The sequence below is a fragment of the Agrilus planipennis genome, unplaced genomic scaffold, assembly GCF_000699045.2.
Source record: "Agrilus planipennis isolate EAB-ADULT unplaced genomic scaffold, Apla_2.0 scaffold142, whole genome shotgun sequence".
Classification (NCBI taxonomy): domain Eukaryota; kingdom Metazoa; phylum Arthropoda; class Insecta; order Coleoptera; family Buprestidae; genus Agrilus; species Agrilus planipennis.
This window is the reverse complement of record NW_020440123.1, coordinates 450,470-474,625: the sequence shown is the minus strand read 5'-3', so window position 1 is coordinate 474,625 and position 24,156 is coordinate 450,470. Positions and strand designations below refer to the sequence as shown.

Below are 24,156 nucleotides of genomic sequence, written 5' to 3'. Positions count from 1 at the left end.
TGACACACATGAACTGTATTAACACCGAAGCGTGGTTTTTCCGTTGTCCAGAACTTCGCGGGGACGTGATTCTGAGACACCCGTGGTTCATGGACTTCCAAACCTTGATCGACACCAGGGGTGGTGAATCCAAGTCGGAATTGTAAAACAATCGACAGCATATTGGAAAATACCGTCCCCATCTCGAAAACAAAAACCTTTCGTCCCCGGCCAATACTCTACCAGTTCCGAGTAATGCCGTTTGATCAAAAGATCTTCTAGAAGTTAAAGACGTACTCTTACTTCGTTACTAACGCTATTTTAGTCTCATCTATTTGTACATAATTCACCAGGAGCATCTCCTTCATCTACGCCTGAACATGGAACGACTGCAGACTCACGGTCTACGACTCGTGTTAGGTAAATGCCAAATTGCCAAGCACCATCTACATCGAATCCCGGAATCCCGCCTATCAACCGGAAGAAACTACGTTAATTCTTATGTATTTGTAATTGACTACATGAATATGCTCTTAGATTCGCTCAGATCACTGCACTTTTCACGGACCTTTTCTCATCCAGGGTCAAATGGAAATGGAACGACCACGCCGAACATGCCCTTCGAGAAGTGAGAGAGAAAGAGCTCTCTCGAGTCTCCTGAGTTTGGACTAGCTACATCTCAATCTACCGTATGCCAGTCATACCAGGCTCGCTGCAGTACTTTAACAAGAAGGTATCAATTACAAGCGGAAAATCATCTCATTGGTCAGCACTAAGTGGGGAATTAGAATGTCTAGGGATGATTTGGACGGTAAAACGGTACAGTTCTTACCTCAGCTTATGCATAGACAACCTAGATTTGTTGTGGTTACAATCTTCCTAGAATAACAAAGTCAATAGTCCTTCAAGAATTCTCTTTTTCGGTAGTAGTCTACTATCGCGTCATCCTAATAAACTTTCACCAGGGGCTTCATGCTCAAACGGACCATGGAAGGTGAAGTCTTCTTTAAGAGATGACTCAGTCATACCACTCGATGAGCGTTGGGGCGAGCAACAGAACGCTTCTCCAGATGTCCTAGGACATGGCCGGCTTCGTTTGTCTTTCAACGTAAAGAAGTTATGAGGTAGCATGCGCTCCACGATCATTCGGACGCCGTACATCTCGATCGGGAAAAGACTTGACGTGCCATCACGGTAATCTCTAACTTGTGCTTGTAATAAAAGTAAATCTAAGTAACAAAGAGCAACATTAGCCTGCAATCCCAAGCGTCTCTAGGAGAAGGAGCCATTGGCATCATTGGTTTCATACCCAATGATATTGGTCCGCATACGTTTCAGAATTATTGCTACGACTTCTTTTCGAGATGGGTGGAAGCGAAATCAGTTACCCAGGTCATTACAGATACCCTTTTTAAATTCCACGAAAAAAAATATTCTGTCCACAAGGTTATTCCCCTTAACTACTGTTAGATAATGCAGTCAACAGTGCGTCCGGTTGTGCCAGCAAAATTTTCACACCCGGTGCTGAAGAAACAACTTCATATTCATTTGGCTAATCAAGAATTGAACCGTTGTCTGTCAAGAGTCATGTTCTGTCTGCGTATAATAGCTTAACTTTGTTGACCCTTCACGGTAGAGCAAGTGACGCAAGAGTTTAATCTGAAATTTAAATTCCATTACACATGTATTAGAAACCTTTCTTATATACAAAACAAATAATTTATAAACTTGGTAATTGAAATGTTCCAACTGTTTCAAATATACTTACTAGACAGTTATTTCTTTCTTTAAGTTGGTAGCTATGAGTCGATATACCAATTGGCAGCTCTACAGTTCCATATATGGATTTATGCCATAACACACGCTTACTGGAAAGAATTTGAAAGGTAACTATTAATTAAGCAATAATTTTTAGTGTTTTAGTCTTTCGTTATTGCAGTTTTCACTCGTCACAATTAAATTTACGATTAGTTTTAGTTTTGGTCTTGTAACCATCATGTTCTCTGAAAAAATCGTATTAAAGAAAGGTTGCTATTTTTACAGAATTACTAAACGATTTTCCCAAAATATTTGCCTGCATAACAAAAACCGGCAGAAGCAGCGATGAATTTGCGTAATAGCTTTTTTATCTAAATTTTAATTACTTCATCAATCACTTTAATTGCCTGGTCCTTTTATGTTTTTATTGGCTTTCCGTTAATATGAAACCCGCATACGGCTTTCCACACCAAACACAAGACGTGTCCAAAAATTTAACGCGCTCTTTTGCTTAATGTGTTGCGTGCCAAGCCACACGATTTGACTACGGGGTAGCGGTACTAAAACATACACGTGGCGTGCCACGCGTCCCTTGTGACCGTGGCGGTCAGGAGCTTGCTTTGTAGCAAATGCTCCATTGAGGATATCATATTAAAGTGAAGGTCTGATGTTGCAGGTTTGTTACTTTCCCCGGGAGTAGAATATTAATTAAATAGTTAAAGCAATGAAAGTTTGCAGTTATGTAGATAAGGTAAAAACAATTACTTAAAATAACTGTCCATGTCAAAAGGCACATTAGAACTTCAGATTTTTTGCGTATTTTATAAACCTGACAATTGATTTTAGAAGATAGACACCGTAAGAGTTGTCAGACCGATAATAAACAAAACTATTCGCATTCGCTTTATCGGAGCATCTTCAGAAGTTGAAGGGAACGCAGGAGTCATGTCAGAGTGATGCTGACTCTAAGCCATTGAAAAATTATAGGTTAAGGGGCAATTTTTATTTTAAATGTTTCTTACTCGTCTTAGATTAATACATTTATATTGTGATTTTAAGTTATAACTTCTTACTAGGTTTTTAAAAAATTGAATAGTGAATTAATGGATTTTCTAGGATATCTACAAAACTGGAGTGTTTTTCTCCGTATTTGGACATCCAGCAACGCAACACCCACGATCTGCTCGATTCACAATTCATTAAATTTACAATAAAATAATGAGATTCATGCTACACTCCAATAAACGTTAAGGTAAACATAAACTTCTTGCGATCCTTACTCTTTATTAAATGGCCTATAGGCGGCGTTGCTAGCGCTACTTACCAAACGTTTAGAATCTTTATATGGTGGCATCATTGTCAAATGAACATAAGTAAAAGTGGTGCTTGCGAGGTTCATAAAACTGGTTTATCTGCTGATCTGCTTAATTTTATAAATGAGTCTACATTTTCAAATTAGATAAAAAGCTATCTTCGCATAAGTTTACAGATATCCCATAGAAAAAATCAAAAAACAAATTTGTAGTGTACAAAATTGAAAACAACTTTTTTTAATTTAAGAAATAACGGAGCGTACTACAAAAGATATTTATACGTCCAGTAGAATAAGGATTGATTATTATTACTTTCCGAAAACTGCAAATACCATCAAGAATTGTTTTCTAGTTTTTGCTGTTATATTTAGAATTTGATTAAAATATTCCACGGGTTTATATTGTTCGTAGTAAATGTAATCATTCACATTAAGATAGACATCATATTGGTGAATGAAAATCGTAACGTTGTTTAGGTCATATGTTCTTGCGAAATAACTCTCTGAATTCTTAATATTTCTAAATTGACGACTGCTTTATCCGGAAATACATTAGAACTACCTACATAAAGTTCTGAATTTAATTTTTTTTGAAAATGTTCACAATTGCTTTTCGTTTACCTGACAGAAGCAGTTTTTGCCGAATACGGAATAATTTATTAATTCGAAATTGGAAGAGACAGTAAAAACAAAAAAGCTATTTTTATACCTATTGTTTTGTTTTCTCGGTAAATAAATTATGAAGCTTTATTATGCTAGTCGCACTCGATAAGGTTTTTCATTATTTACAACTTTTTTTAGCAGCGTGCTTTGCTTTTTTTAAATGCTAGAAAAACAATTTTCCAACATTAATAATAGATATCAAGGTACGAAGATGGAAAATGGAAACTGAGAAGCAACAGAGAGAACTACGTAAAAATAGAACGAATAACAGACACAATGAGGAGAAGAAGAGTGACGTTCTACGGACACATTAAGAGAATGGATGAAGAAAGACTGACGAAGAGAATATTTAACTATTTCGACAGAAATCTCAAGGCACAGATGGCATTGATCAAGGAGGTAAGAAGAGACATGGAAGAAATGAAAATGGTTGGAGAGGATGTGGGAAGAAGACAAGAAATCAGAGAGAAAATTAGAAAATTCAAGGGTTTTCAAGAAAAGCCAAAAAAGAAGACTGGAGCTAAGAGAACGGAGGAAAGAAAAAAACCACATGCAGAAAGAACTAAAATACTGATATGCAAGGGAAGAAAAAGTAGGGAAAGAGCGAATATAAAGATAGGAGACGAAAAATTAGAAGAAGTGGCTGATTTTAGATACCTAGGAAGTCAGGATGGAAGGAGTAGTAGGGATATAAAGCAGAGGATAGCGCAGGGTCGTGTCGCCTTTAATAAAAAGAAGTCACTTCTATGCTCGCGAACGTTTAATTTAGAAATTCGAAAAAGGTTGTTAAAGGTGTATGTTTGGAGCACGGCGTTGTACGGGTGCGAAACATGGACAGTGGGAGCGGCGGAAAAGAAAAGGTTAGAAGCGTTCGAAATGTGGTGTTATAGGCGGATGATGAGGATATCGTGGGTAGAAAAGGTTAGAAATGAAGAGGTATTGGAAAGAATAGGAGAACAGAGGACTCTGTGGACGTCAATAAAAAATAGGCGAAATAGGTTAGTAGGACACTTTCACAGGCATGAAGGTCTAGTCAGAGACATATTAGAGGCAGAAACAGGAGTTAGGAGGGGTAGAGGTAGACCTAGATTAGATTACTCTTCGCAAATAGTTAAGGATGTGGGTTGTTCTAGTTTTAGGGAAATGAGAAGTTTAGCTCAGGATAGGAAAGAGTGGAGGTACGTGTCCAACCAGTCTTAGGACTGATGACCTTATGATGATGATGATGAGAAAGAATGAAAGATTACTGGAAGAGAAGAAAGAAAGGGATAGGAACAATCATAAATTATTTCACGTGGTCCATAGTCGACCAAAATCGAAAGAAGAAGAAGAATAGACATCAACTAGTATGATGCAAAAAAACGCTATAATTCTTGGAATTCCTGCATACATCTGTACACAATCCCGTCCTTTTGTTTTTAGAAAGAATGGTTATTGTATTTTTTCAAAGCGTAACTAAACAATTACATTTTGTTCTTTTTTGAAATATTATAAATTCGTAAAGCGTTTCTGGGCAATTCTCTTGCAAATAAAAGTCTTCTCCAGTAGGTAAGCAAGGCATTTATCCAATTTCTAGTTTACCAATGAACAATTTAACTGTTTTTGGCATACGCGAAAGAGAAACAAGTTGTGCCAAATCGTCTGTGCAAGAAGCTAGCGCAACGTAAAGTTTCCTTCCATCTTATGGGCAATTTTTTCAGGTCGCGAAACCGTTCTCGCTCGACTGGCAACGTTTTATTGTCGACTGAAACGATACAGCCAGCGGAGCATTTGGAAAAATGACATCTGTCACAGGCAGATTACCGAATCCCAATTCTTGGCCCCGCTCTTGTGGCTGGTGGTTTTCTATCCCGCTGCTTGACGATTTAAAATAGCTGTATGATCAGCGACGCGCGAAAATAAAATTTAAATCACCACTGCGACATTGCTATTTGAAAATACTGTTCCCCATCAAAAATTGTATGAAAAGAACCATTATGATGAAGCTTTTATTTACATTGCAATAAGGGTCCAGCATGGGTATCAAAATTTAACAATGAGCTATTAATGAATGCCGCAAGTAACAATCGATACGACAGTGCTATTTGAAAACACTATCGACAGGCGCAATTAGGTGTCTAGGAAGTCAGATAAATCAGGACGGAAGGAGCAGTAGGGATATAAAGCAGAGGATAGCGCAGGATCGAGTCACCTTCAATAAAAAGATCGCGAACGGTGTATGTTTGGAACACGGCGCTGTATGGCTGCGAAACATGGATTTGGGCGCTGCGATAAAGAAATGTTAGATGCGTTCGAAATGTGGTGTTACAGGCGAATGATGAGAATACCGTGGATAGAGAAGGTTAAAAATGAAGAGGTATTAGAATGAGTAAGAGAACACAGGACTCTATGGAAGTCAATAAGAAATAGGCGAAATAGGTTAGTAGGACACTTTCACAGGCATGAAGGTCTAGTCAGAGACATATTACAAGCAGAAGCAGGAGTTAGAAGGGGTAGAGGTAGACCTAGGTTAGATTACTGTTCGCAAATAGTTAAGGATATGGGTTGTTCTAGTTTTGGGGAAATGCGAAAATTAGCTCAGGGTAGGGACGAGTGGAGGTGCGTGTTCAACCAGTCTTCGGACTGACGACCTTATGATGATGATGAAATACAAAAATTTGTGCTTAGAATTAAAAAAAAAGCGTAAGTGTTACTATTAAATGAGCAAGACCAAGACTACGCCGGAAGGTAGGGCGGTAGGCTGCTTTCAGGAATCGTGGGAATGGGTGGGTGGCGGTTCGGGTGAGAAAGTTGAGACGGACGAAATGAAGACAGAAGAGAATGAAAGATTATCTGTGAAATATTACTGCCCCAGCATTTGCCTAATTGATCCAAGGAAACCACAGAAAAACTTGGACCAAGGCAGACGAACTCGGAATCGAACAAGCGTCCTCCCGAATGCTAAGCAATGGTCTAAACCTCTAGGCCATGCCGCTCGGTACAGATATAGTTAACACAAAAGAGCTGATATAAATAGTAGGTACTTAACAAGAAACTAAACAGCAAAATAATGTAATATATATTCAGGTTCGTTTGTTCCTCTGACTGTTCATAGTCCAAGAAGGTGCCGAAAAGATTGTCGGTCACTCTCTATTCGCTCTTGCTCTTTCCGACTTGTGCGCATCTCGCGGTTACAGATTCGTTGGTCGAGCGTCGGTGTAGTATCAAATAAATTACTTATTTAAATAAACGGTTATTACCTACTAGAAAATTCGTTACAAGTGGTTTCTTCTCACATACTACAAAACAATTTGCGACCACTGATGTTCTGAAAATAATTTTAATGTTTGCAGATGAAAATTGTAAGAGAAATAACGCAGATGAGAACTTCTACATCTACTATAAAAGTAAAATGATTATTTTGACGTCTACAACGCCAAAGTCAAAATAAAATAAAATTTACCCCTAATTATTGTTTCTAACAGTTGTTAGTGAAAATAAATTTGTACTTGTACTTGTTACTTTTAAAGTGGTGCATTATACAATAGAAAACCTTTTACTTAAATACGAGTCAAATGTGTATTTGTATACGCTTTTTTACAAAACATTTTTGTGCACAATTAATGTATTTATAATTTTATTAGAAACATTTACAAAATTTATTACCTATTGTATGTTTATAAAAGTGTTTCTTTTGTATAAGAAAAATGAAAGCTGCTAGAATATTTCGTGCTACTCCTTTTCTTCTTCTTGCTCGTCTTCCGATCCTTGGCCCATTTCCAGCATGGTTCTTCTCTGCTTTATCTTTTCTAAATTGCTCTTCAGAGCGTCTCTCATCTGGCACAATTTTTCTTTCCGTATCTCTAGCAGTTCCTTCTCCTGGCGAATTTTTTCGGTTTGCTCTTTAAGATGGCTGATGTAGTCTTCCAAATGATTTTTGCTCATATTTCTCAAAATTTCATCGTTCAACTGCGTCTTTTCAGATTTAGAAATGGCTTTTTCTTTCATTTCAATCAGAAAAATGTATAATTTCAAAATAGAAACTGTATAGATATTACGTTGGTAGAGGTAATCGGAATAAAATTGTTAATAAAATTAAAATTAACGATATTTTATTGACACTATGTCTGAATTGACATTTACTAAGGCTACTTTTCAATAGCAATACAAAATTTTGATAAACATCAGAGGTTGAAGGTATTACATATGATGTTATACCGTTTTAGCTACATTTGTTTGAACAAATTTAATTTCAATTGTTTTAAATTTATCATAAGTAACGTGGTTTTTAATTATTTATTTTTTATTTTAATCGTATAACGTTTTTAAAACAATGTTATTTTAGTTAGATTTTGGAGTTTTATCTATACAATGTTTGATTAATTTTTGTTAACGGTTGTTAATCTTTGATTATGTACTACTTATCCAGAATCCATCAGTACTACAGTTTTTAATTAAAAAAAGTAGCATTGAAAATGTCCAAAAACCTAGGTGAAACGTTAGTTGAGGTTTTTTAAATAAAATAATTATAATTCCCAGTACTGCTTTTATTAATAAGATTTGAATACAAAGTTTTAATAATCTTTTTCAAATTTCTAAATTAATCGTCCCCAAGCATAGAAGTGACTTCTTTTTATTGAAGGCGGCTCGACCTGGCGCTATCCTGTGCTTTATATTTCTGTTACTTCTTCCGTCCTTACTTATTTGACTTCCTAGTTACTTAAAATCAGCCACTTCTTCTAAACTTTCGTTTCCTGTCTTTATATTCTCTCTTTCCCTACTTGTCTTTCTTTCTTCCATTGCATACTAGTATTTTTGTTTTTTTCTTATAATATTCTTTTGTTAATACCGCTTCCATTTCTTCTTCCAACTATCTCCTTTCTGGATGCACTCCTACTAATATTTTGCCCATATAGGTATCTATATGCATCCTTACAGTTGTACTGCGTTTAATGATTGCGTCTTGAATTACAGATTAAAAAATATTCGGTGACAGTGTGCATCCTTATCTGACTCCCTTCCTTATATTTACTTCTCTACCTTGCTGCTCCAGCTCTATAACTGCCTGTTGCTCTTTATACAAACTAAGTATCACTCTTATATCTCTGTAACTCATCCCTACATTTTTAAGTATATTTAACATCTTGTCCGATTTAACATCCTATGTACATGAGCTCTTTCCTTTTTCTATGGTTTTTTCTATTGTTACCTGTAAAGCTAGAATGACCTCCTGCGTTCTTCTAAACATAAATTAATGATCCCCTAATAGTTCTTCTGTCTTTTTTCCATCCTTCGTTGTACAATTAGTTACTAGGTAAGATTTTTGACGCATGGGAAATTAAGTTAATTGTTCTAAAGTAAACCTAACAAGGTGAAAAATAATCCGAAAATGGTCACCAAAATTGTTTCATACGCATTTGGTGCATAATTTGTTAAAAAAGGACTCGAAATTATGCATCAATTCCTTCAATTTCCCAAAAAAACAAATTGGTGTGAATCTGGTGGCGGATCTCGGAAATTAGAGGTCGTATCAAGTTCCATCTTGATTTAGTCATACTTTTTTATATATTCAGGTGGTTTGCCATTATCTTTCCGATTAGAACTGCAGGCAAACTTTTGTAGCTTTGCTGGTGAACGAACTCTGATTATCAGATTTTAAATCTAAAATACTTTACTAGAATCATCAACTAGAATCTACTAAGTAACTTATTCAAATTCCATTTCTTCCCTATCCCAGGATATTATTTATGATATAAAGGTAGATGAGGATAAACAAAATTTTTGTTGTGGCAAACAACATTGACATTCCTTTTTTGGCGTAAGGCGTCTTGAGGATAGATTGGTTTAATGTTACTAATCTATCTCTGAAGAATCCTTTCTCTGAAGGCTAAATGTCGGCGTATTTGCGATCATAAAGATTAGATAGATCTCTAATTAGCTCTGATTTCTAAATATAAAAATATCGTTCGCTTCAAGATCAAAATAAAGTTCGAAAAATGAAGGAACTTTTATTAAGCCCCTCCCGAAAAAAACTCTCGACCCACCGTTCCGTTGTGGATATTATGAAGGGGTTGAAACTCATTTGTTGGAAATAAGACTTCAGTCAACTTTACTAAATTTATTTCGACCTTAATTCGATACTTTGATGCACAACCTGAATATAAATCTTTCTGTTTTCATCCCACCTGCCCTTATTGTTTAGTGGTGGATACTCTCGCTTTGTTTTGGGATCCAATTAATTATTGCGAAGAGCAGTTTATTAATGGTATAATAGCTACTGTTTCTCGCAGCTTTTGCAAAGGCGAGAGACGAGGGTCATTGGCGATACCAGGGTATTTTCATTACATCACATTTATAACAACTATGACACGTTTTATGGTCTATTGGAATGCATACTAGAAATACCATCGAAATTATATTGGGAATTTAAGGGTTGGCAATAATAATTTTAATGAAATTCGACAAGTCCGAGGACAAATTAATTTGTTGGTGGCTTATACTAATTTGGTAATTATTTTCCGCCTATCAACCGGAAGAAACTACGTTAATTCTTATGTATTTGTAATTGACTACATGAATATGCTCTTAGATTCGCTGAGATCACTGCACTTTTNCGATACCAGGGTATTTTCATTACATCACATTTATAACAACTATGACACGTTTTATGGTCTATTGGAATGCATACTAGAAATACCATCGAAATTATATTGGGAATTTAAGGGTTGGCAATAATAATTTTAATGAAATTCGACAAGTCCGAGGACAAATTAATTTGTTGGTGGCTTATACTAATTTGGTAATTATTTTATTGGCCCAAATTATTACAAATCTGTACTAATATTATAAAAGATACAGTTTGCAAGTTTGTAAATAACATATAATGGTGAAGATGAAACTTCTTGTCCGATTTAAAAAATTCTTTCACTATTTACAATGGGTAAGTATAGGCTGTATATTGTTAAAAGAAATAGTCTTATTGTAGGGACCAATTCTTTATCGTAAGTTAACGAAAAAACGCTGTCGTAACGGTTACAGGTATATACAGCCCATTTCAATTTGTTAGAATTTTGACCTTGAAGAAATGTGCGCGAAGATAGAAAGAATACACACTAGGCGTGAGCAAGACAGAAATAGTTAGAACAAGCTTGAACGAGCAGAGCTCTCGATGGGCGCTCTTAGAAGATCTCCTAGAATTGTACAGTACTAGACCAAAATGTTTAGCAATTTCTTAAAACAAAAATGTATACAAATTAACAATAGAAAACAGAGCAAAAGTTTTATAGGTGTGTAGAGCGTTAAGATAATTCACTTGTTATTATTTTTGGCTAAATATGCTTTTAAATAAAGTACATTTTTAAATTTTAACGAGGCAGTTTAAATAATTTTGCAAATGGTACTGTACACTTTTGTCTAGTTCTCACTCGATGATCGGTGTAGAAATGAGCTCCGCAGGGCATATCTTCAACTTCTTGAAAACGTTGTAAAGTTTAAAAATGTCTGTGATTATAAGGTTTATCACAAATTGATAAAAATGTCAAGCGAACGAAGCCTCAGGCACATAGCTACTTGAACTACAAATAAAACCCCAGAGCATTTAACGCTTTCCTCAAAATAATTAAAATTAAGGAGGACTGCCAGATGATGGTTATTAAACGGGATTGCAACGCTTTTTCACTTGTTGCCACGCGCCACATCAAACTTCCCAAAAGCCCCGCATTTGCAATTTGATTTTAAACTTGAGCAAGACCTAAATTTTAATGATTCAAAAGCAGATAAAAGATGGGTAAGTATAATTTCTAAGAGCAGTTGTGCTTCCCAAATTGAAATAATAAAAGGTTGATATTTTAACGTTTAACTCTGGGGGAAAAGATCGAAAAAATGTTGCAACAAAAACTAATAAAATTATTCGAAGTGGTCTGGATTCTGTCGAAACTGCCAGACGCGGATCGCGATTTCGATCTTTTTGGATCTCGTCAGCGCGTCGCAGGCAGCTCCGACAGAACACAGACCAACTTTTACCTGCTGTCTTAACAGTGCGTTTTAGAAAATACTACAAATGGCGCAGTACACGCCATCTGTAGCACGATGCTACATTTTAGGATTACGTATGCTCCAGCAAGGTCCATTTAAATATATGGATATCTACTTACTGAAACGAATCCCGAATATTATATATATATAATAATATATATTATATTTTATTCGATTATGGTATCGTGTCTATCACGTTGAGGTTAGCTACGCCGAGATTCGTCTTCATCGCTAAAGATACCTAATGTTATAATTTGTAATATTAATGTGAAAATTCATTTTCAATTTTTTTTAACCACTACAAACTCCCTCAGGTTAATGAGGGAAAAATTTGTTGCTGTTGTCACACCCTCGCCGGGAAACGCGGAACCTTTATCTTATCAATACTTATCATATATTGGTCAGAGCATTGGTGGGTAAAGACAACGGTCCGGAGTTCGATTCCCGGCAAGGGTGTGACAATAATAACAAATTTTTTCCTCATTAAACTGAAAGAGTGGATAAAAAAATTGAAAATGAATTTTCACATTAATATTTATTAAAAAAATTAAAAAATCGTCAAAGTTATAATTTGTGTATATTAAACAACAATTTTGGTGTAAGCGCCTGGCATTGCAGACAATACTATTAAATTTATTAAAGTGATTTAATCCTCTATAATAAATAAAACAAAATTTTAATTTCACGACACTTTTTATATCAGTAAAAGAGTGGGAAACCGAATAACTGAAATTCTGTGGTGTGTTTTAAAGTTATGTAGACCGATTATTCGCCATTATCTTTTGGAAACTCCCTGTATGAGTTTACCTAAACCTAGCAGTACGTAATAAAAACATAAATTGCGTTATTGAGTGGAAAGTCGCCAGATAAGAGCACAATGCTAGTCACCACCACTGGGTTTTAGTCATCAATTATTAAATCGTTCCGCTTTGTATCTCGACCCCTAATGACTTCTGAACATAACCGTTTGCGCGCGGTGTGGGACGCAGAGACGCCAAGCGTCGAGCGCTGTAGTCAGCGACACAACGTTATGCGACGTGAATTCAGATGGATAAATCATTTTTTGGGGCCAGAATTTTACTTTTACCAACAAACTGTTTAATTATGAATGTCTTTTGTTATTTTTTCTGCTTGGTTTCACTTTCTATTACTAGGCTAAGATGCTAACGTTATTAAAAAACATTACAATTTTCACATGAGAGAAGAAAAATGTTCGTATTCTTGGATCATTTTAATATACAATCGTAGAAAAATATATTCAATGACTATATAAAGTTGTGGATGTGATTTAATAAATGTGCAAAACTAGCTCATGTTCGGCAGACATCTAGTACCTTTACAATAACATAAAAATTATTTCATTGTATCTTCGTTATTTGTAGGTAATTTGAGAGGTTAATTTTAAGTTATAAAAAAAAACATAATGAAATTAAGCGTCGCCGTCGCTATTCGAAGTTTCATAACCAATGGCGCGTTGAAAACGCTTTGCAGAACTAACAAGATACCGTTGCCGGGATATTTTATGGTTAGTTTGTGACGATAAGGAGTTAATAAATCGAATTAACGGTTCAGACCGTTTTAAACCGTTTCCCTTTGGAATTAAAATCGATTACTGTGAGATTATTGTATCGGGTAGTTCGTATATCAAGTAGAATTCAGAAGTTTTCCGATTCAAACAATTCATCGATACAATGAAAACTATTAAACTATTTAATAAAACTAGTTTTAACTTTCAGTTTCATTAAATAAGCCGTAATATTTTAACATATAAAAACAATAAAAACAAAAATTTTCCACGAATCATTTTTGAAAAGAAAACCGGAGGTAAAGTAACAAATGACGATGCGAACGCCACGCTCACTTATAAATATAATGTTTAACGAAGTGTAAAGAGACTGATAAAGATGACGCTATCTGTATGTAACACCTCATTAAGCATTTTGTGAAAAATCTCCTTTAGTTCACCAGGATTAAATTAAAATTAAACTTAAGCGCCTCAATGTTATTCGCCTTTTCTGTAACCCTACAGGAGATATAGATACGAGGGATGTTTCCAAAGTCTGAGAATTGTGCTATAATTAAGTTACGCAGAATTTATAGATAATGTCATTGGTGCCAGACAAGTCTTGACATATTTATGCAACAATCTAGTGCAATATTGTCCAGTCTGATTTAGATGTTCGACAGATATAAACGCGTTTTCATAGCACAGTTTTTGTAACCATGGAAGACGCAGTAAATTATCAAAGAGCAATATTTTTTTTTTGTGGAAAGAAGGTGTGAAATCATCAGAAATTATTCAGCGTCTGCAAGGAGTACTTGGTGAGACTGCAGAATCCAAAAGTACTGTTTATCGATGGATCGATCATTTTATAATCGGTAGAACATCACTAGGAGACGAGCCCCGCAGTGGGCGCCCAAGCATGTCGGTAAACGAAAGAACCATTACTGTCGAAGATCTACTGAAAGATAATAGGCGAATTACTATTAGGTACACTGTATGTTGATGACATCTTGCATGATTCTTTGGGCGTTAGCAAGGTTTCGCCACGATGGGTGCGAAGACTGTTGGGACCAGAACAGACACTTAATAGGTCTGATACTTATCGTCAACATCAAGAGCTCGTTACGGTGATGAATTTTGGCAACGAATAATAATCACTGTGAATTTATGATTTCAATCCGGAGGCCAAAAGTCAATCCAAAGAATGGGCAAACCAGAAGAAGGACCTCCACTGAAGGCGCGTGTAGTTCCGTCCATGTGGATTAGGCCTATTGAGGATACCACGATAAAAAAACTCGCCGCCCCGTTCACCGTTCGAAATGTGGTGTTACAGGCGAATGATGAGGATAGCGTGGATAGAGAAGGTTAAAGGTAAAATATGTAGTAGGTATTTGTTTTATAACGAAAACATGTTTTGTTAAACAACGAATACTGAATTTCTTATAGGTACAATTAATATTAATACTTATTAAGAACTAAAAAGATAATACACGCGAACTGAGTGCCAGTAAACGTCCTTCTACTTTTCTAATTTACGGTAAAGAAAGCCAGCAATTATCCATTTTATTGCTACCACTGTGTTATTTATAATCATAACTGTAACATATTACAACATATATTGGAATATAAGGATTAATTACAGAATATGCTTATATGTATTCAAGAATGTGAGTAGTTCGTAGTTGTTCTAACATAATTTTCCCCAGAAGGCATTGAAACTTTATCAACTTTTCCATCGAAAAGAGCATTGGCTTCTTGGTCAGAAATATGAGGTAAAATCATGACTTTTTCTCCAGGCTGAAATAATTAATTATTTTATTGGTAAGTATTATAAACGCATTACATATGTATAAACACAATTTAATCATTAATAGCTACAAAGGAGAAAATATTTTCCCTGTGGTGAGGTCACGTCATCAACAACTCAATATGGCGAACATTATCATAATATAACCATAAAACTCAACCTATTATTGATAAATAATTTAAAACCTGTTTTGATGTCGCTTTAATAGAAAGAGAGAAGCTCGGTTAAATTGATATCCTACAATTTAATATAGCATATTGGGTTATTGGAATAAGGTTCGTAAGAAGATGAGGTCCTTTGGATAAAAATTCGATTTAAAATGGAATCAGTATTGAAAAATCGTTTAATGGAAGAAATGGATCTTTTGACAAGTAACTTGACAGCGGTTGTCCCTGAAATAGACAACCCAATGTGCGCCCTCTATATCCATGACGCACAGATCAGCTAAATCAAAATTGGTCAACTTGATGTCATATAGTAAATTAACGAAATAGTTTATAATAAAAAAATAAAACAAAAAAAAATTTTTTAAATAAACATAAATCTCTAGACTTCGTCCATTTACAGTCAGAGATCCCTTAATAAGTTAATAACTCTCGTGAGTTATTTCATTTGAAAATAGGTTAGATTTTAACAATTTGTCAATGTCACGATCACTTTGTTGAGCAATAATGGCATATTGGCTTACAGTGATACTTTTTTAATTGCTGTAAGAATGAATGTTAATTTATTTACCGTCCAGTTTGCTGGGGTTGCAATCTGAGGGATCCTATCCACCAATTGTAGCGAATCGATTACTCGAATAATTTCGCTGAAATTTAATGGCTTATGTTAGAGAACTTTAAAGAGGTTCACATTATAGCCTTACTCGACATTTCTTCCAGTTGATGTTGGGTAATTCATGATAAGTCTTACAATGTGCTGTGGATCAATGACGTACAAGGTTCTGCCGGTTAGCTCCACGTTCTGCTTATTCAAATGAGTATTATCGATCATGTCAAGAAGATTTGCTATCTCACTATTTTCGTCCGCTATTATGGGATACGGAAATTCGCCGCGGATGTCCCTAAGGATGAAATAAATGGTCGTTTTTGTCGTAGAAGTACTAATAAATAAACAACGAAAGCTTCTACAGTTCTACACATTAGAAATGGATTCGCTGCTGGACACATGATGAATTTATTTATAGGCGAGCAGTGCACTCTCANTAAATCGTCTTGAAAATGCCCTTGTTAGAATTACTAATTAAATATAAACAATGTCGGTTGCCTTATTACCTACAAGATATGTTAGGTTACTTCCAAAGACATCAAAATTTAATGACTTTAAGGCTTTTAGATAGTTTAAAATATTTGACGTTTTGGCAACTGTCTCTCCTTTCTTCGGCAGACCTGAAACTGCTGTTATGTCTAGATTGTTGTTTCCAATTAGTTTCAGAGTCTCCGAAGAAGAGAGTGACATGACTCTTGAAATGTTATATTTTAAACAGGTGACGTGGTAAACAGATCGCATGTAACCAGACGCCCCAGAAGGTTATAAACCAAACCCAACCAGAACCGTCTTCTGTTTCGTAATAAAATGGTTCGCCACCAAATTAAATTGAGATCGATCAATTAAAAAATCAATAATGTAAAGCCAAGTATTACTTGCAGTAAGATTTTATGTCATTAACCCAGTCTACGTGGCTCTTGAGGTTATCTACCGAGAGACCCAATAGTTTTACATTTCTTTTCTTAAATTCTGGCGCGTGGACTGCCAGCCGTCCCAATTCTGTAGTGCAAACAGGCGTGAAATCTGCAGGATGGGAAAAAAGCACAATCCACCTGTTAACAAGAATATTCAATTAATGATAAAGATAAATTTCAGTACCCAATATAATCGGTAAAGGTATGAAAAGTAGTTGTTATATGACGCATTAGAAATATGAAAGCGATTTGTTATTTCTCATACTAAGTTGCAAAAAAGACAAGGACAAAAGGCAGAAAGGTGATTACAATGGTCATTCGATTGTATAAAAGCGAAGGGTTGGCACATTAACTAGTACAGGCTCACGTTATCCGTCTAGTGTCTACTGTAAATTATTGTTGCAACAGACCTCTGCTTCCGCTTCCCCAATTACAGAAGTTCCGCATAGATTTTCACAGTCACTTCTGCATCTGGCTCCGAATTTTTATAATGGAAGCTTATCGGAACTTAATAAAATCTTATTTTGAAAATCAATACATCGGAAAAATAAAACAAGTTGTAGAAAATTTATTACTTTCATCAAAACACAATTTAAATAAAATTGCTCGTTATAAAGCTGCATATTGGGCAGGGAATTTTACGTTGAATTTAAAACTAAGTGGTTGTGAATTTGTGTTCCCTTGTGCCTCCATACCCACTTTTATCAAGTTGCGAACTTTTTGAGTCAGTTGAACCGAATCAAGAAGCAATTGAATACATGTTTCGACATTCTAAACAACTTTTTCTTGTAACTATAGGATTAGACCCATATTTCACAAGATTGTCATTTAAACTAAACCTTATTTTTTCTATTTTCGAACACACTGTATAGCAAATCAAATTAAGATGTTACAGACGATCTTGTATTAAAATAGGAGCAAATACTTTTTGCGAAATTTTTCGATTAAACTTACAGTAAAAAAGCAAAAGTAAAACAAAAAATACCGGTATGCAAGGGAAGAAAAAGTAGGGAAAGACCGAATATAAAAATATGAGAGGAAAAATTAGAAGAAGTGGCTGATTTTAGGTACCTAGGAAGTTAGATAAGTCAAGACGAAAGGGGTAGTAGAGATATAAAGCAGAGGATAGCGCAGGGTCCAGTCGCCTTCAATAAAAAGAAGTCACTTCTATGTTCGCGAACGATTAATTTAGAAAATTTAAAAAGATTGTTAAAGATGTATGTTTGGAGCGCGGCGCTGTTCAGGTGTGAAACATGGACGGTGGGCGCTGCGGAAAATAAAAGGTTAGAAGCGTTCGAAATGTGGTGTTATAGGCGGATGATGAGGATAACGTGTATAGAGAAGGTTAGAAATTAAGAGGTATTAGAAATAATAGAAGAACACAAGGACACTATGGAAGTTAATAAAAAATAGTTGAGATAGGTTGGTAGGACACCTTCTCAGGCATGAAGGTCTAGTTAGAGACATATTATAGGCAGAAACGGGAGTTAGGAGGGGTAGAGGTAGACCTAGATTAGATTACTGTTCGCAAATAGTTAAGGATGTGGGTTGTTCTAGTTTTAGGGAAATGCGAAGATTAGCTCAGGATAGGAAAGAGTGGAGGTGCGTGTCCAACCAGTCTTAGGACTGAGGACCTTATGGTGATGATGAAACTTACAGTTTGACTGCAGTGAGCACATTACGTATTTTTTGGGCCACTTTGTACGAGACAAAATCAAGAAAAACTGAAACTGAACATTACCAGTATACTTTTACAAAATGATTAATTTTAGACTTAGTGTGAAACTTATTGCAGATTGATGAGACCAGTTTTTAGAGATATAACACTTGGAATTTTGTTGTAATTGACTATACCTAGGACGCTATTAGTTTAATAGTAATCATTTAGCAATGAATATAGAGGTACTCTTGTTTAGGCGAAGAGAAATTTTCAAAGTGGGAAATGACAATAGGATTACATTTGTATTTTAAATAGAACTATTTCAGATAAATGAACAGGTATGATTTACTTGAAATAGAAAAAAATATATTTACATAATTTCACGTTATTTCATTAACAGATAAACTTAGAATTATTCGATAAAAAATCGAATTATTCGATATTTTCAAAATATTCCTAACTTTTGATACGATTTTCTCCGAAATATTCGAAAATTACTTGAATTTTTGAATGTTCGATACGTAATACTCGATTCGATTCACCTTCAACGCCAGCCTTACAAGGAGTTCATGTTTTACTTATGTGCTGTTTTCTTTCAGGAAAAAACCAAAATAAACTTACGAATTTCCTTGATAGTCGTAAAACTTGATAGGACCCTGAGTGGTATTAGCCGAGAAGTTTGCGACTACAGCACCAATTTTCACGGGCATTTTCGAATTTTATACTAGCGAAACTGTTCGCCAAGCCGATAAACAACTATTAAAATCAACGGACACAGAAACTGCTTTACTTACATATTGCGTCTCGTATTTATACTTTCTAACATTATCATGTGACACTACACTATTTCCATTTTAAAAAGATTCGAATTATCCATACGTGTAATACAGTACCCTTAACTTATTAACATTAAGGGTGGTTGGTGGTAAGTTACGATCTTATTTATGTATAGTTAGATATATTAAAAATTCTAAATTCGAAGCAGTAGAAATCAACGCATAAAAAAAAGTAAGCCACCAATACAACAGTAAGAGATAGTTTATTGGTTAGTATAGTTTTCGAGCAATAAAACAGTTTTTTTTAATAAGATTTGAAGGCAAATTTTATAAGGTGGTCCCTATGCTCCCTACATCTAGACAATAGGTTCACAGACGTTCATTGGAATTATTTTTTCTAGAAAAATTAATTATTTCGCTGTAGAGAACAATCATTTTTACGATTTTTTATTACTGGAAATTAATTTCCGTGTACACCAACTAAAGTAGTTATGAATGGTTTGATAAGGCATTGTTATATTTGCGATTAGTTACTTGTTTTCATTCAATTGTTTGAAACTGTTTTTGCTTAGGCTTAATTAACTGTTCTATATTTCATAACAACCATTATCGTTTCAGAACTTCAGCGTTTTCAATTTACATAATTTTATGTTCTTATCTTATCTTTTTATCTTGCCTTTTTAATTTAGATATACTTACGTATTTTTACAATCAACAACAACAAAAATAACAAAATAGTATTTAATTGTATTTACTTAATGGTATCAATATTTGAAGTACCTACCAATTATATTATTTTTGATTTATTTATTAAAGATTCTAATACTTAATTGTTCTTTCATTTATTTTAATTTATTTATTTATTTATTTCAGGTTGTATGTATACAGATAACAATAACAAATGAAGAACATCTTTATTCATATTGTCATCATGAAGCAAGAATAGTAATACAATAACCTAGGCTGCATAATAATATTCATTTCTCAGAGATAAAAAACCTATGAACGAACCTGATATGTAATGTATATGAATATGATGTATGAATATAAACCTAGTTGTGTGTCACATTTAACTAAGAAAGAAGTGACAATTTTCATAACGTAAATACATGAGCAGTAATATGGCAAACATATGTACCTGTTACTTTAGGTAATGAAAGTAGAAATTTATTATACTATCAGTTAAATAAACCAGTTCTTCCGTATTTTTTTTAAGCTGATATCAATTTGGAACTTCAAAATTCCATGGACAGTGAATCCGGAAATGGTGGTGCTGCGTTGACAACGTGAATGTAGATTATATCTTGAAGTTTCGGCAGCCACTGACGATGCCAGCCACAGGAGCCGACGAAACGTCTGGACAGAATAGTTCACTTAGACCACGGTCCTATAGCCCGAATCTTTATTCTACTATTTTATTCATCATTTTATAAAATCGGTGATACTAGCATTTAGCATTAAGCAACATTAAGTATTTTAAATAAAATACAAAATGCTTTTCTGATAAAGTATTTAAATGCAAAATGAAAATAGGTATTTTTTATTTTGTATTTGCATTTTAAATGCGAGAATTACAAATAAATCATATCTCTGGTTGGAACTATGAAGCTGACTAAAGTAGTGTGTTACTCTGTGTAAGGTTGTAGACCCATGCATAAAAAGAAGTGGAAAGCGTTTTTGCAAGACAGCTACTGCAGTAAATGCTTATACGTGCACTTATTGTTGGTATGGTAGCCTAATCCTAATATCGATACATTGGTGAGGATATAAAGGAAACAGTTTTGACATCACCAAATTGAATAAAGTTCGGAGACTTTCTTCTACATGTATTACTTCCATCTAAACCTACTTTACTACGTTGAGGTATTTAGTACAGGCTGTAGACGAGTTTCATCGTAAGGAAAATCGGGTTTCTAAACACGATAAATAATTGGAAAAAAATAGTGGGAATCGAGTATATAACTGAAATAGTTTTTAGGAAGATGTTGAAAAGATACAAAAAACAGGTCAAAATTAGTTGGAAACATTTTGCATAAAAAATTCTCGGTCCGTGTAGATAGTAGGCAATGCCTTCGAGGCTTAAATTATATCTTTTCAGAGTTTCTTCTGATCACAAAAATTTATTTGCAAAATAACTTTAAGTTTTCCCAAAATTCGCAAAAATGTACACTAGGTACATCTTTTTAAGAATGAATTAATTTCATATTATAAGTATAATTATTTTGAGTTCAATTATTTAAATTGGGACAGTTTGATAAATTACCATGTAATTATCATAATTACTTGTGTTTCTGGTATTCGTTTATTGCGATTATGAACTATTGACTTGATTATCACCATACAGGAAATGACATAGCAGAGAGCCATTACTGATCAAAACAATTTTAATGATAAAGTTAACAAAACAGTACGAACTCATTAAAACTGAATTATTATTATTATACATATTATAATAACTACAAGTATTTTATATGACAGCAAATTTTAAGATACTCTGGAATTTCGGTCTGCGGGATATTAGCTACTAGTTAATGGCCCTCATCGTATTCTTCAAAGTCATTTTTATTTCGAGTTACGCTGTGTGTGGTAATACCTGCTTGATTTCAAGTTTATTCTACATATTTGTCAGTAAATATTTTGACTCGGTAACAAATTAGTGAATACTCAGCGACATTTTATAGTGTAATTTAGAGGTTATACTAGATATACTTAATTTTGTGGTGCTAGCTTGATATAGGTCCAATAATACCGTACGAAAGACATAAAACTGTCACGTATTGAAACCCCTTCTCCTACTATTACTACTTTTATTTATCTATTTGCTGTCTGATTAACACTTCTGTTATTCATTAGTGATCAATTCACCACTATATTAACGCTTTGTCACTTCTTCGCTCATTCGCTTTGTATCGTCTCAAACTAGTTCTCATACTGACTCCACTCGATCTTGTTTTTGTTTAGATTATTCTCGATTAGGGAAAATCTTCAAAAGATACCTCTTAAGGGGAGGTAATGTCGGATTTTTACCGACGAAAAACTCTCCTAGAGTGGGGAGATAAACCTGAAGGTTGCTCATTTCCGGGGAGGAAATGGAAAGGTTGGGATTGGAAAGAGGATTGAGTTGGGAAAAGGGTTGAATGTGGGGGGAGAAAGGAGTATTTGGAGAGGAAAACCGTCGAAGTAGGTGGTCCTCCTCTGAAGTGATAGGTGGACACTCGCTCTAAAAAGCGGAACTAGAAGTGAATTAACTCCACTCGATCTTGCGACATTTATTTGTAGAGGCTGACTGTGTTTCTAGAATGATCCAGTACATGCCGCCTAGAAACTGGGTCTTCTTTGCGACTATGTATGTTGGGTTGCCTACATACATGTGACAATACACAGGTATGTGCCGTATGTCGTTGAATAAATTGGCTGAAACAACCCTTAATAATGCTACTATGTCTATATCGATGATACAAATGCATTTAATTTGATAAGAAATTAACAACTATTAAAATTTGTGCATTAATTAGATATTATAAAAATAAACTACTCATTTTATTTCTAAAACAAGTATAAATAATACAAAACAACATAACAAACATTCACTACTGAATTTGCTCCAGCTTGGTTGTTTTTTTCTTATTATTATATGGGATAAAGCTTAATAAACAAGTGTTTTTTTACGTCACGTCATCAGCTAATAAGCAGAATCGAACAGTGGAAGTAATGTGGTTTATATTGTGTGAAAAAGGCCGGTTAATAAACGAAACCCGAGTTGCATTTCGAGCCACGACTACAACCGATTAAAAGCTTAACAAGCTTCGTAACATTTAATGGGTCCGACCACGCCGCTTTCCTGTCCCGTTATCTCGAAATTGAACCCCTACTGTTGGCCTGCTGCTGGCTATTGCCGGCATTCCACTAATGATCAATTTGGAAACAGAGCAGCCAGCTCCTCTTCAAATTGATTAAGAATGAAATGCAGAAAGATATAAAGGTAATGTTCAGCTGAGAGGATAATGTTCTATTTTCGCGTGATAGGAATTTTAACATCGATCATTATCTACAATTTAGTTCTTGTTATTATTCTGTCGCGGAGTTCTATGTTAATATGCAGACATTCATAAAAATGATACCTAATACTTTGCTTTGCATTGCTTTGGTTGTTCTGTCTTTCATCCTCCAGTCGTAACCGCTCAATCATTATCGTGGAGTTCATGTCCGCACCCACGATGTACCAAAGTGTGCCAGTCTGGGAGGTAACATACTCAAAATCCTCGTCATCATCCAGGAGTCTCGAACTGAATCATTCTCCGTTGACAGCTGTTCACCAATGGACAACAACACCATGCAGTTTTCTATGACCGATTTACTTTCATCAAAAGTGTAAGTGAAAAATTGTCTTCGCAAAATCTCCATAGTAATATCAGTCTTTGTACCATAAAGTCAAACTAGTTTTTCCAGCATTTGTATTGCTGACAGACAGTGTGCAATTTTGTACACAATTTGATCGCTCACATTGAAAACAATGAGCTGCTGAGCCTCCGAATACTTTTCGATCCATGCCTTGACTTCTGGAGTATTGCTTTTGCTCCCATAGCTATATCATACATTTTCTTTGTTTTCATAACGACAACGACAACTTTAATCTCCATGGCACATAGTTGACATCACCATGAGAGTCCTGACTGTATCCATGTTGATCACATGACTTGACATTTGAATGTGACTGTACTTACAGTTTGGACAATTTTCAGTTTTCTATTTTCTCGATGATTGCATTGCTCAGTTTATTGGGAGATTATTGACTTGCTGCGAAACAATTATGCTCGTCTGACGTGTGCACTCATCATCCGAAGCACTTGCTCCAATCTTGTCCTGTATTTTTCAGCTTTCCAACGACGTTTGTTCTCGAAGATGCTACTTTATCGCCGTCCTGGGCCTATAACCTGTTGTGATTTCCCTGTCGAGATCTCCAAAGAATACAGTTGAGTCGTAGAAAATATTTGTTTAT

At 34.9% G+C, this 24,156-nt stretch overlaps 1 protein-coding gene across 1 annotated transcript; it reads right to left on the bottom strand.

Annotated features, from left to right (window-relative positions):
• Positions 1-14,772: 14,772 nt before the first annotated feature.
• On the bottom strand, positions 14,773-19,170 carry LOC108736797 (peroxiredoxin-6-like). Its single transcript, XM_025979597.1, has 5 exons — positions 19,003-19,170; positions 16,683-16,859; positions 15,905-16,102; positions 15,772-15,847; positions 14,773-15,026 (listed from the first exon to the last, which is right to left on the bottom strand). Exons 1-5 carry the CDS (start codon positions 19,089-19,091, stop codon positions 14,889-14,891), a joined length of 678 nt encoding a protein of 225 aa, XP_025835382.1. The 5' UTR covers positions 19,092-19,170; the 3' UTR covers positions 14,773-14,888.
• Between the last annotated feature and the right edge of the window lie 4,986 nt (positions 19,171-24,156).